Source organism: Mya arenaria, chromosome 7 (genome assembly GCF_026914265.1).
Source record: "Mya arenaria isolate MELC-2E11 chromosome 7, ASM2691426v1".
Classification (NCBI taxonomy): domain Eukaryota; kingdom Metazoa; phylum Mollusca; class Bivalvia; order Myida; family Myidae; genus Mya; species Mya arenaria.
In genome coordinates this window covers 47,202,386-47,215,386 of record NC_069128.1, presented here as the reverse complement: position 1 = coordinate 47,215,386, position 13,001 = coordinate 47,202,386, and the positions used below count along the sequence as shown (strand labels likewise).

The following is a 13,001-nucleotide window of genomic DNA, read 5'->3' as shown; positions in this document are numbered from 1 at the left end:
ATTTTTTTTGTTAAGGCAAAACCCTTACCGTCGTTCCAACAGATATAAATAAATACAACTAATTAATACACATGTTACTATATATAGTAACATTTTAACGTTGTCAGAATAGTCATTATCGGCGCGGCGGGACCATAATCATCAAAATTGATAATAGCCCCGGGGCTATTATCAGTCACGTGACCGATAATGACCCTGCGATTGTCCGCACGTGCAACGTGACGCAATTTCACGTTGTTGAAGATGGCTGACGGAGTAGACATGGGTGAACGTACACTCGAAAATTTAGCCAACAGGCTACTTCAACTGGATTCTACCATCGAAAAAAATGAACATTTCACTGAGGCACAAGCCCGGCAATTCATTGAAGTGAAGAAACACAAGGCTACGGTAACAAAAACAAGGAGTGACATGAAAAAGGTGAACGATTGGCTGAATGATGACGGCGAGACCCGCCAGATCAAAGACATTCCACCAAAGGAGCTAGATATTCTTCTATCCAGATTCCTGCTCATTGTCAAGAAGACCAAGCTTTCGGCAGAGGCGAATGGCCCCGCTGCAACCAACTTCGAGCCATCTACCCTGCGTAGCATCTTGTCAAGTGTAAAGAGACACCTGTCCGAGAATGGTAGGCGTATTTCTGTTTGTTATTATTATCTAAAACAACTAAAGTTAATATATAAACTACTTAATAGTTATATATTTTATAGTTGCCTATAATTTTATGCACAGACTTTGATTATTTTAATCATAATCAACTCGTTTTGCAGAGTACGAAGGCGATGTCATGGGCGGAAAAGAGTTCAAACTCACACGGGACACGCTAAAAGCGAAATGCGTGGACTTGAAAGAAAAGGGACTTGGCAACAAAAAACAGAGAGCCGATCCCTTCACTTCCTCAGAGATTCAACAACTCTACGAAAAGGAACTTCTTGGAGCCGGTAAGTTTGGCAGTTAATTGATTGTTTACATATCACTAAGCAACAAAGACAAGGGAGACAACTAAAGCATAAAGAGAACGATATAAGCCGGTCCCCGGTATTCAAAAAAGCCTACCTTTATAATATGTATTGCGTGGTAATAATGAATAATGGGTAATTATTATTGTATGACGAAATTCATGGATTTTATGTCTGTTATTTTAACCTTATATATATTTTATAAACATTCATTACTATATTAAGGTAGAAAAAAGAAATCTATATGCATTTAGAGTGAGTTTACAGTGTAATACATTGTTAAACAGTAGAGAACATTATACAACATAATAATCAAGCACATTTTAACTGTGTAATTGTTTCAAATGGTATAAATTTCGAATTAATTACAGCCTCTCCAATTTCCCTCACAAATACCATTTGGCTTAACAACACCATGCACCTTGGATTGCGAGGAAGACAGGAGCACTTGACCATGTTGTGGGGGGACTTGGAATTAAGCCAGACCTCCGATGGTGTGAGTTACTTGGCCTTTACGGAGAGGGCGACAAAAACAAGAAACGGAGTTGCTGGTGACCACAGGCAATATGTACCTAAGCTCTTTAAACAGTCAGGTAACCAAGTAAAAATAGCATTGCTATAAAAAGGTTATTTTTTCTATTGTTAACAGATGATGTTCATTTATTGCAGTTATTGCAAAACTTTTTAAACTAAAATCCATTTAAAATAAGAATTCAAATGTTGATTTTGTAAAAAAGAAATAAATTTGTGATTGAGTACTCTAAATGTGTTTTAAAATTATTTGCAGGAGACCCAAACTGCCCTGTAAGGTTATATCAGCTTTACAAGGAAAAGTGACCACCTCAGATGTCCGCCCCAGAAACAAGGTTTTATGTAGCCCTGAATCCAAATTTTGGAAAGGGAACAGAATCAAATGATCTCTGGTTCATCAACCAAAACCTGGGAAAAAATAAATTGGGACAACTGGCCAAAACCATGAGTGAGCAGGCTGGATTTCAGGCTAGGCATGTTAATCACTCTGCAAGAAAAAACATGCATTACAAATTTGCTGGATGCCGGTTGTTTCCCCACTGAGGTGGCACAGCTGACTGGTCACAAAAATCTGATGTCTCTAACCATACACACAATATAGAAAAGCAGCAAAACATGTCCAATAGACATGTTTTGCTGCTTTTCTATATTGTGTGTATGGTAATGATTTAGAGACATCAGATTTTTGTGACCAGTCAGCTGTGCCACCTCAGTGGGGAAACAACCGGCATCCAGCAAATTTGTAATTGGGGATTAGACTTAAGTTTAAGCTTTGAACCAAACAATACTGATTCTGTCTTGCCAAGGTGTAGGGACAGTTTGTTGTCCACTAGCCACTCACTAATGAGTTCCAGGTCACTTGAAAGAATGGATTGAATTTCTGATATGTTTTTACCAGCTAGCTACATGTCTAAAGCCCTCGGGCCATTATCAACATGCCGGGGCTATTATCACTCATTGGCCCAGCGCGGCCATATATTAATCTCTAATTAATAGACCATATATTTGGTATGAATAACGCTGAGCGTAGGTAAAATATGAACAGTTCTATTTTTCTAAAAATGGACATAGAAGGTATAAAGCTAACAATCTTTTTCGCGAGGTTGAAAGTCAATTTTATTTCTTGTTTTAAATCCACAAAAAAGAAAAATAATTTACTTCAAAGGTCGGTCAAAACGCAGATCGCAATTTTGTTTTCAATGTAGAAACCAATAAATTCCAAACAGAAAGTTAAATACAAGTATATTTGACTTCGCATGAATGAATTCGTATGGCAGTGATTCCAAACAGTCTTATGTCTGAGTTTAAACTCAAAACTGAAAATCTGTATTTCCTTGTTATTATTCTTTTTAAGAAGCATTGCTGATAAATTTTATAATTATGAAGCGTTTACTTTTGACATAAACGTGTGTAAAGAGATGTTCTAAAAATGATTTGGTTTTGTTCCTTCATAAACATGATTTTAATCGTGGGCTTTAAATTTGCTTGATTAATATAGAGTTGACAGTGCAAAAAGAGCTTTTGGATAGGGCTATTGCTACCTAAAATTCAAAACTTTAGACTGTTTGCCGTATAATGTTTTAAATTTAAGTAATAGAATTAAAGTATGAAGTTAAATGCTTGAATAATGAGCTAGTATGTTTTTTGAAAACTGTTAAACCATCTCATATTCTAATAAAAGCGTGAAAACGCCATTTTTTAAAGAAACTCTAAATATCATAGCAGCTGTTTGCACTCGAACTTAACTTTATGGATGATTTGTTTTAAATACTTTAAAAATACCATAAGAAAGACCCTGGAAACAGTGTGATTTACTTTTAAAAGAGGTTTAATTATTATAATTTTGAAGGGCATCAACATTTCATAAAAATATAAAATATAAATTGTAGATGATAATTTTATAATCATACAAGGATAACACTAATCTACTAATCTAGAAATCTAGTAACATTTCATTAAAGCACATCCTATTTCTTCAGGATATATAAGATAACTACAATTATTAATGATGTTCACACTCCATTCTATCTCCGTTATTCCTACCACATTAAGGAACGTCCCTCGTACAAGGTGAATAAGATAACTATACTTGTTAATGGTATTCATACAACGCTCTGTTTTTGTTTTTATTTGTGATTTAGGAAGGACCCGCTTTCAATTTGTATAAAATAACTATACTTCTCAATGGCATTCATACTACTTTCTTTCTCGGTTTAATAGACGCTATTTATGGACGTCCCTCGTACAAGGTGTGTGAGGTTACTGCTCTTCTCAATGATGGTTATACTCCTTCCTATCTCCGTTTATTAAACGTAATTTAGGAAAAACCCTCGAATAATGTGTATGAGGTAGTAATTCTATTCAATGATAATAATACTCCTCTCTTTCTCAATGTATTATACGCTATTTAGAGAAGACCCTCGATCAAGGTGTATACTGTAAATATTCAACTACCTAAAATACAAATCAATGCATTTTGTAGTTAACGCTTAAGTACTATATATATTTAAGATAGATTTTGAAGGCTATCAAAATAGAGGTTTGCTAAATTTGGTGGCTGTGTGTAAGGCTTTTATCGTCTCTTATATCTCATTTAGGAATGCTCAAGTGTTTATAAGTATATGATCTTTACATGTACATATATACGACGGTAATTAACCTAAAAATCTTTAGTGCTTGTGACAAAAAATCATTATCCCATCAAAATGACAGAATGAGACAAAGCTACCAGTGACAGTTGTTTTGTGACTGTTAAGACGCTGAGTAACACTTTATACTTCTAATATAAAGGAACTGAGGACTGTGTTTTCTGTTTGGAATTAAATGGTAATTTGTTTCAGCAAGTATGTTATATTTATGTGCTTAATTTATAATGTACCACAGGGTAGTAGTTGTGAACTCTTTGCAGATTCAAATACTTTTGATTTATTGATAAATGGCATGATTTATTTGGAAAATAATATATTATTCAGCAGCGAATTGAACACAAAGTTACACAAAATGAAAAGTGTACATTACTTTTAAACATTAAGATGCTCTATTACTCCCAAATAACATTTACCACAATTAATATAATTGTTTAAATATACCAGAAAGGATGAAAAATGTCGTAAACAATGGCTCTTATGAAGGATACCAAGTTTAATTTAAAAGAAATGTGCAGAAAACACGGTATTTCTACGTTATGAGACGATAGTAGATCACTGTAAATCTTTTAGCATTCACCAATCATTTAATAGTTTTGGGTTTTCAGCTATTAAAATCAAAGTTACAATCTTGTTTTAGTAATTAATATTTTCCATAAATGCATTATTTAGTTAGAAGTTAAAGATTTATCACCCAAAGTTTATGTTTGTTATTAATGTGTATGTATGGATTTTGAATAAGAGTATACAATAGTTCACAAGTAAAGTTAATTTTGTAATTAGTTCAACTTTGGTGCAAGTAAAAGTTAAAGATCTAAAACGAATATTTACTGGCGGTTAAAACTTCATTTACACATTATACATATTTAGGTTTGTTACTGATTTTATCGATGGCTATGGCTTATTGTTTTGAGAGGAACCTCTGGAACTTCCTCCACGAAGCCTCATTGTTTTGACAGGAACCCCAAAACATCCTCCACGGAGCTGAATGGTTTTTATATGAGCATCTAAAACCTCCTCCACGGAGTCCCATTTGTTGCTACTACTCTTAAACTTAGTAAATATTACAACATTAACCGAATCCAATATCTTCTACTGCACTCCACAGGAGACCAAAAACGGAAGACGAGCGCTGCTGGTGGCCGGCGCATGCGTATTCCTGACTCTCCTGACGGCCGCCGTTTTAGGCTCCGTGTATCTGGGTTATTCACTCCAATCCCGGGGCTCGACAGGCAAACAACATGTGCTTAATCATTTTATATATTAAATATAGATTTCAGCTTGAGACTAGTAGGATTTTGCTTAAACATTGATTGCAACATATTTCATTATAGTGGCATGTATAGTATATGTTCTCATGTGTGTATTTCTTCACTCGAATTTTCGAGTACTTTACGCTTGGTGCTTATCGTAATTGTTTCTCTTTTAAAGAGCAATACAAATATGTACTCATTGAATTATAAAGGTGAGGGTCTTAGGCGTTAGCCAATTCGAAAAGTATTGGATTTCTGAACCGGAAATCGGCTCGACAGTGGATCATGTGTATTCGAAGCTTTGTTCAAAATCGAGCAAGATTAATAAGTATAAACTAACAGACAGAGATGAATCGTGAAACGCGGGATAAATCGGCAATAATGGACCGATAAAAGGGTGACACTTTATAAGACAGCCGTATTTTTCATCCATGTCTAGGTTCCATTTCTTTTATGTTTTCTCTTTGTAGACGTTCACGGCGGATTTCTACCAAGACGGTTTCCACGCTGTGAAGGAAACTTTAGTCATCACGGAACGTGAGAACGTGTATGCCTCCATCAACGTCAGTGTTGTCCAGGACTATGAGACAGTAAGTTGCTTATATGTCAACATATTTTTCCGATCAATTTTATAACTGATGTTTGACATGATGAACTTATGTTATACAGGACAGGTAACGAATGTGCAGAACTATTTTCAACCACTTAATACTATACGTGGTAATGATGAGTGCCTCATTTAAGACATATACTATATTTTGACTGGTGTGTATGTTTCATTTTGCGAATAAAGAATGAAATTACATGTTACATTAACCTTTTGAACATTTTTAGTAACTTTATCATTGGTAGCGAAACAAATCTTCAGAAAGTAACCTACCGAACATAAACATTAACATTGAACTATCATATTTTGATATACTTCCACACTTACAAACTGTGCCCTAATTGGTTACAAACCTTCTGCTGTCATTTGTAACTGTTGTTTCGTGATTACAGTCCTCACATTTTGTCCAAAAAGTCCCGTGTTTGGTCTCAGTCAACGGCGAAACCGTTCATGTTAAATTTTATTTTTGAATAACGTTTAATTTGTAAATAAATTTAGCAAATTAACTTCATTTCACATCATATCACTTTGATGTTATAAAACAACAAGCTTATGGGTCCTTTCACTGAATTTACTTCATGCCGCAATATACATTTACAACACTTCTTACTGTTACGGAAAAAAACTATATTTTATTCCCCTCCGCTCATTTTGTATTGCTTTACTCATGGACAGGTGACAATTAATTGACCAAGAAGGAGAACATCGCAAAATTTGTTTAAATACTTGCTTCCATAAAACAGTTACTGAACCACTACGATTATTATCATATTCTTACACTTAAGGGGTTCGAAGTATTCAAGATGGACCACCTCCCAGGGTGCTACCTGACAACTTTCAACATGAGTGATAGAGACGACTACAACATCAACGGACAACGACAGGTTAGTGCTGACATAACGGAGCTCAATATTTTCTTTCTCTTCCAGTTATATATTGGCATTAGATCTGTGTTCTGTTACCATTAACGGATGCCCACAAAAGCTAGGAGTTTTGAGGTTTGAGACAGGGTGTTTCACCCTTCTTATTTCGTATATATTTAAATGATATAGGAGAACATTTTATGATTAATGGTTAAACGTGTTTTATCAAACATGTTAAAAATGTGTCTGTTAAAATATGCTCCTGATATTGTTGTTATATCAAAATCTGAAAGTGAATTACAAACAGTTGGCTGTTGTTTTGGCTGCTGTTGGAAGATGCTTGATATACATTGAAACTAAGTGTTAATATTTATAAAACAAAGTTGATTATTTTTAAGCCATATGTAATGGTAAGACTAAGGTATTTAAGCTTTTAAGTTTTATGTATGAAGCGCACGAGTTGAACATTGTGTGAAAAAATACTTACCTATATAGTATTTAGAACCTATGATTAAAAAAGAATAATCCATGCAAATCATATATGTCTTAAATACTGTCGTTGTATTATTTGATCACTGACAACAACGATTCGGTATATTCAGTATCGAGTAAAAACAGATGTGCCTTAACAAAAGTCGTCACAACTTTTTTAAAGACATGGTATTTTTACAATTGATAGACAAATATAAAATTGAGGGAATTGTCTTTCATTTGACCTTCATTTCCTTTAACATACATTCATTCGAAAGAAAGAATTGGATATTCTTTTTTGCCAATCAACTTGTATTTAAAGTTACCACAAACTATCTTGTCACCAGACACCCCACATAAAACCAGGAGGTTACCGACAGACATTACTATTAAAAATACTACAAATACGCGAGGCGGTTCTTGTTTGAAAAATGGTGTTAATAAAAATAAAGGACTACGTTGTTTTGGTTATTCAAGACATACCGCTGTATACTCGACATGCAGCTTATTAAAGTATGACTTTAGTACATTGGTTCAGATTGAAATATCAATGTTAGTATTTATCATGTTTCTTATCTCATTATTACCAGGTGTCTATTGAGGTAACACAGACCTCCAAGCAGCGCTACTCAGTGACGGACATCACCGTGAATAGGGTGGTGCTGGGACCGCAGGCGACCGCTATGTGCGCCGAAAGAGATCTTTACATGCTTAGACAACATACAGGTAAGTACCGGTAACCGTTAAACTGGGACCACATGTTTAACAAATGTAAATATCAAGCGTTACAGGCTTAAGTATCATATTTCATTGAGCCAAAGTACTTGCTTAACCTTGATTTTACAATAACACACCAAAACAACGTTTATCTTGATTATATTTATAATGAGTATCTTCAAACGTATATAAAATAAATAAAAGGGATGACATACAAATTGTTCCAAAACAAATCCTTTTTATAGAGATTTAATTCTGTTCGAGAAATTGGGACCTGTTATACAATTGTTGAAAAGTCATCATAGTTTCCCTGTAACCATTTAACATGTGTCCGTACGAGGAGGTAGAATAGTTTTATTAGGCATTCCTTTAATATAAAATTCGACATGTTTTCCTTTTTTCAAATAAAATCTCTAAATGACTTTTGAGATTTTTGGGTGCAATACGACAATTTTTTATACATAAATACTTGATATGATATGATCGAATTGAACTTAGAAATGTGTTGATGATTTTTTTCAACGTAAATGCATATTATATTGATCTCACATACTAAAATAACGAGAGTGTTTTGTTTGCATCAAGCGATTCATAGGGAAAAGGGTTTATAATCGTGATTTCAGAACCTTAAACAAATACTGTTTCTTGATGTTTAAAAGGGATTCCGATCATAAACGTTTACTTTTTCAGGTTCGACGAACGCCGGTAGGCGAGTTAAGAGAGGTTCACCTAGTAGACCGTCTTTACCGCCGATGGAGTGCTTCTATATTTGTAGATTTAATGGAAGTTGCTTTTGGGTTTGTGTTTTTAGCACACCTCCTTGAGGTATATAAATATAACCAGAGTGGTAGTAACTTTCCTTTATAAACATAAACATTGTCACTACCACGTTGTTTTTGGTGCCAGACTTTTGATTAGTATTTTGGATATAGGTAAACCGTTGTTCGTTTCCAGTAAGCCTTGTTTGTATAAATGTTAGAACTTTTAAATCTAAATGGAAAACTAGATACAGCGTTTCGTTCCGAGTTTAAGATTCTAGTACATTTTTAGGTGTAACATTGTACTGCAATAAAAAATAATACGTTGTTGGGAATGTTTCGTTATTTTATAGATGGCAAAACCTATCCCCTACTCTTCAGTTATTATAGAGGTTTAAAAAAAACGACGTGAATGTGTACTTCTTGAAAAGTTTAAAAGATAAGGTAGATCACAAAAAGTAGTTTATACTTATCCGTACAAATAGCATTTTGTCGCCTCTTGATTGTGTTATATTCAAAATGTATTATTATCTTAAACATAGGGAAAGGTTTAATAGGCTTAATGTTAATTTAGGTGACTTAAGTACTTATCAGAAACATTACATCTTATGAATCAATGGCGGTCAGTGATGGTCAAAGAGAGTGATATTTTCAGAAGAAAACTATTTTTAAGTTGTTTGATCACAGAAAATATGGATAAGGTTTGATTTTCTTACCCTGACCTTGAACTTCCAAACATGACCGACATTAAAGGTACGGAAACGGACGAAAGGCACGTGAATAACAATTTCTGGTCTTGTACAAAGCACTTAAGAAATCATTGATTTGGCATTTGATAAATTTGGAAATGGCACCGATAAATCTTTCTTTGTGCATGGAAAGAGATTTGGTTGTCGTTGCGAGAAATATGAGGTAGTCAGATTAGCAAATCCTAGCTACTTTCTGATCAAAATTTGACATTGACTTAGTTATGCATAATGCAATTTTTGCTTTTTTCCTTATCATAAATTATAGCAAAAAGCATTACAATTAGTCTTCACAACATGCCTTTAAGGCGGTGGATCTGGCAGTAGAATTCCGTTGTTTGCTGCTGTTTTGGAATAAATCATCGTTGTAAAACAAAACTCAAAGTTAATCATGTTTTTACACGACTATATAAATGGCAATGAAGAGCTTTACGAATGTAGTTTGCAATAAATTAAACAAGTCGTCATTATTGCTCACTAAGTAGTTCGAGTTTCAAGTTTTATTTACGCTCAACTTATAAATAAGTAAATATATATGATAATATAATGTTACATATCATAATATAAATAAAAAAATGAACTTAACCCATTTAACGGCAGATTTTATGAAGTATCAGATATGCGAAAAGAACAAGTATCAATCCTTTGTTTCCGGTACGGTTAGGAAAATCCGACCCCCGTGTCACACTCGTAACAATGCAGCTACGGTAAGCTTCGGGATCTACGAAAATGTGATGAGGCCTCCGGCGATTAACCCAATTAACTCCATTATCATTACGCTAAGTAAACCCTTTCGGTAACGTTTATAATGCTACACCTGCACGATTTCTTAGACCTTTGTAAAGTGTCAATGTGAGAACGCTCAGTGATTCATTTGGCTCTGCATCCCGATTTATATCCTTCATAGTTATTTCTTAGCGCTCGTTTTTCTTAAACATCTGCATCGACATGGTGAAATATTACGCCGTATTTAGGTGGCGACGAGTTTTGGTATTGCGAATACGTAACACCCTTCTTATTGTTGTATAACAATACTTAATTGAACGATTAATACGGTTTGTCTCAGTCGTGCAACTAAATACTACCGCTTTTAACTATAACTTAACATGTATATCATTATAATTTAATAAGAGTTTAATGTTATGGTTATGTTAATATCAGAATATATTACAAATTATATCACTCACTCCTAGTAGATAAAGCATAGACATATTTTGTGTTTTCGTCCATAAAATAAAGAGTATAACGGACATGAACGTTTTTTTCTCTATTATCTCATAACTTTTAAATTTTTAAAATAATTGCTCCATTATTCCCACGACCTTGGCTATTGGAAAGGTAGAATAATATGTTTTTTGACATCTGCGTAGTATACGTATCTTTTCTGATTCGTTTAAAGCTGTCATTTATTATCTTAGTACTAACTAGGTTGAGGTTATTAAGAGTCGACGGAAAGGTGACATCTTGTCTCCATTAGTATTAAATATATACTTAGATTACATACATGATGACAGGATGAAAAACTGGTCGTGTAACGGGTTTTAAAAGTAGTAGTAGTAAAAGTAATGTCCGGAATACACGGTGAGTCACGAAGTCTTAGTCGACTATGAAACAATGTTGTTATAACTATTAGTTGTCCAACGCTCACTTCGAAAGTATCCAAGTAAAGCAGCATACAAGTTTAAAGTGTTTTATTTGATTGTGATAATAATGAATAACAGTGGTAACAATTCCTTTTCACTAGTTTAAAATGTTCATATATTTTGTAATTTTGATAGGAAATCCTAACAGGGGTGTATCCTCGACGCTTGTCAAAACCAGAATAATGTTTTATCAGTATCTTTTGGTCAGTATCTACCACGTCACTGTCACAGGGCTATTAATAAGTTAATATTACATAACCTTTTTTCCATGCTGGACCGCCGCATTTAGAAATAAGACGTTTTAACAACAAAATGCGCTTAGGGCACATGCATTAAAGATAAATATCTAAAGTATGTACTTGTAACGTGGTGGATACGTAACGAACAAAAGAACACTGTAAAATTAATATGCAATGTACATTTGAATATTGCAAAAATATATATGTATTCTTATAAAATAAAATTCAGTGACTAAAATGCTACAAGTAAATTATTGCAAATAATTGGCGTTGTAGCATACAGAAGTACTTACAATAATATATAGATATGTTGGCTTTTCCGTTCAATATGAGAAAATATGTATTTGCTTATATGCAGATGGCATTTATATATTGAGATAAGTATACTTATTTTGGAATTGTTTTTAACAAATATCTTGATAATACTTTGACTGTCAATGCTTTTAAAAGTGCTAGGCGTGCTATTGGACTTCATAATGCTTAATGTAAACTTCCGTTGCATACCTTATGAAACGTTCACTGAGTAACCTGACTCTATTGACTTGCCGATTAAAAGTAACGTTACATCTATCAGTGGTGTACTGAGTTATTTTTAGAATTATCTTGGAGAGGTTTCTTGTAATAAGTTAAAATTTCGTATGGGCACCGCCTCGAGCTAAGCAAGAATGCTAACCTTCAGTATAAAGAATTCGGTCCTTAACATCCAGTCCGAGCCAACAAGGACATCGAGCCAAGCGAGCTTGAGCCAACGGGGTTTGACTGCACATTACTTGGGCTCTCGTTAGTTTTAGCACAATCTTATTGCTCTCGTACGTGGTTTTGTCGTAACCTCGAAAACTTTATCATTTAATTTTATGATATCCGTAGATATACTTGTGAAGTCAACCGTAAATGAAAAGTTACGCGATCTTTTTTAAGGAAGATAATTGACTTAAGGGAGTGATGTCTGCTGTTCGTTAAAATGGAAATAAAACTGGACAAAAGCGAAGATTAACATAAAAAAGAGAAATATATACATGTTTGAACATTTGTTCTCAGTTTAAGGTTTATTGTAGTATAGTTAAATATATCCATTTTGCCATACATTGATCAATAACATTTTGAGCAATAATGATAGCTCTAAATTAGAGCTATCATTAAAGTCTTGACATAAATGTAGTCATCCTATACAAAGTTAAAAATGTTTTGAAATAATAAATAGTAAGAAATAATATTTATTTCGGGTTATTGTATTTGTTTATGGTAACAGATAAACAAAATCAATTTGATTTAATCATTGGTATTTCAATAAACAAAGGGTATAAACAAGTGAGTATGATATTTATATGTGTATACCATGAAGGCTAATACACACGCACGGCTGATAATATAATTTAATTTACGTGTGCATGGAACCATGTCCAAGGGCACTTTAAATTATTCAGTGCATAAAGTTAACATATTAAATTGTGTAACCAGAGATTAAGTAAAGCGTTCAGAGCCGTCACATAAACGTTAGTAGTGATAAATCATGTGAATTGTTCAACTTTACATCTGTAAGCCAAATATGCATTTTTTTGTATTCGTTCC

General features: G+C 33.8%; 1 protein-coding gene across 1 annotated transcript; it reads left to right on the top strand.

Annotated features, from left to right (window-relative positions):
• Positions 1-243: 243 nt before the first annotated feature.
• LOC128241197 (uncharacterized) lies at positions 244-8,994 on the top strand. The gene is made up of 9 exons (XM_052958155.1): positions 244-628; positions 771-941; positions 1,331-1,552; positions 1,747-1,763; positions 5,244-5,378; positions 5,859-5,978; positions 6,781-6,879; positions 7,920-8,055; positions 8,737-8,994. Exons 1-9 carry the CDS (start codon positions 244-246, stop codon positions 8,868-8,870), a joined length of 1,419 nt encoding a protein of 472 aa, XP_052814115.1. The 3' UTR covers positions 8,871-8,994.
• Positions 8,995-13,001: the final 4,007 nt, after the last annotated feature.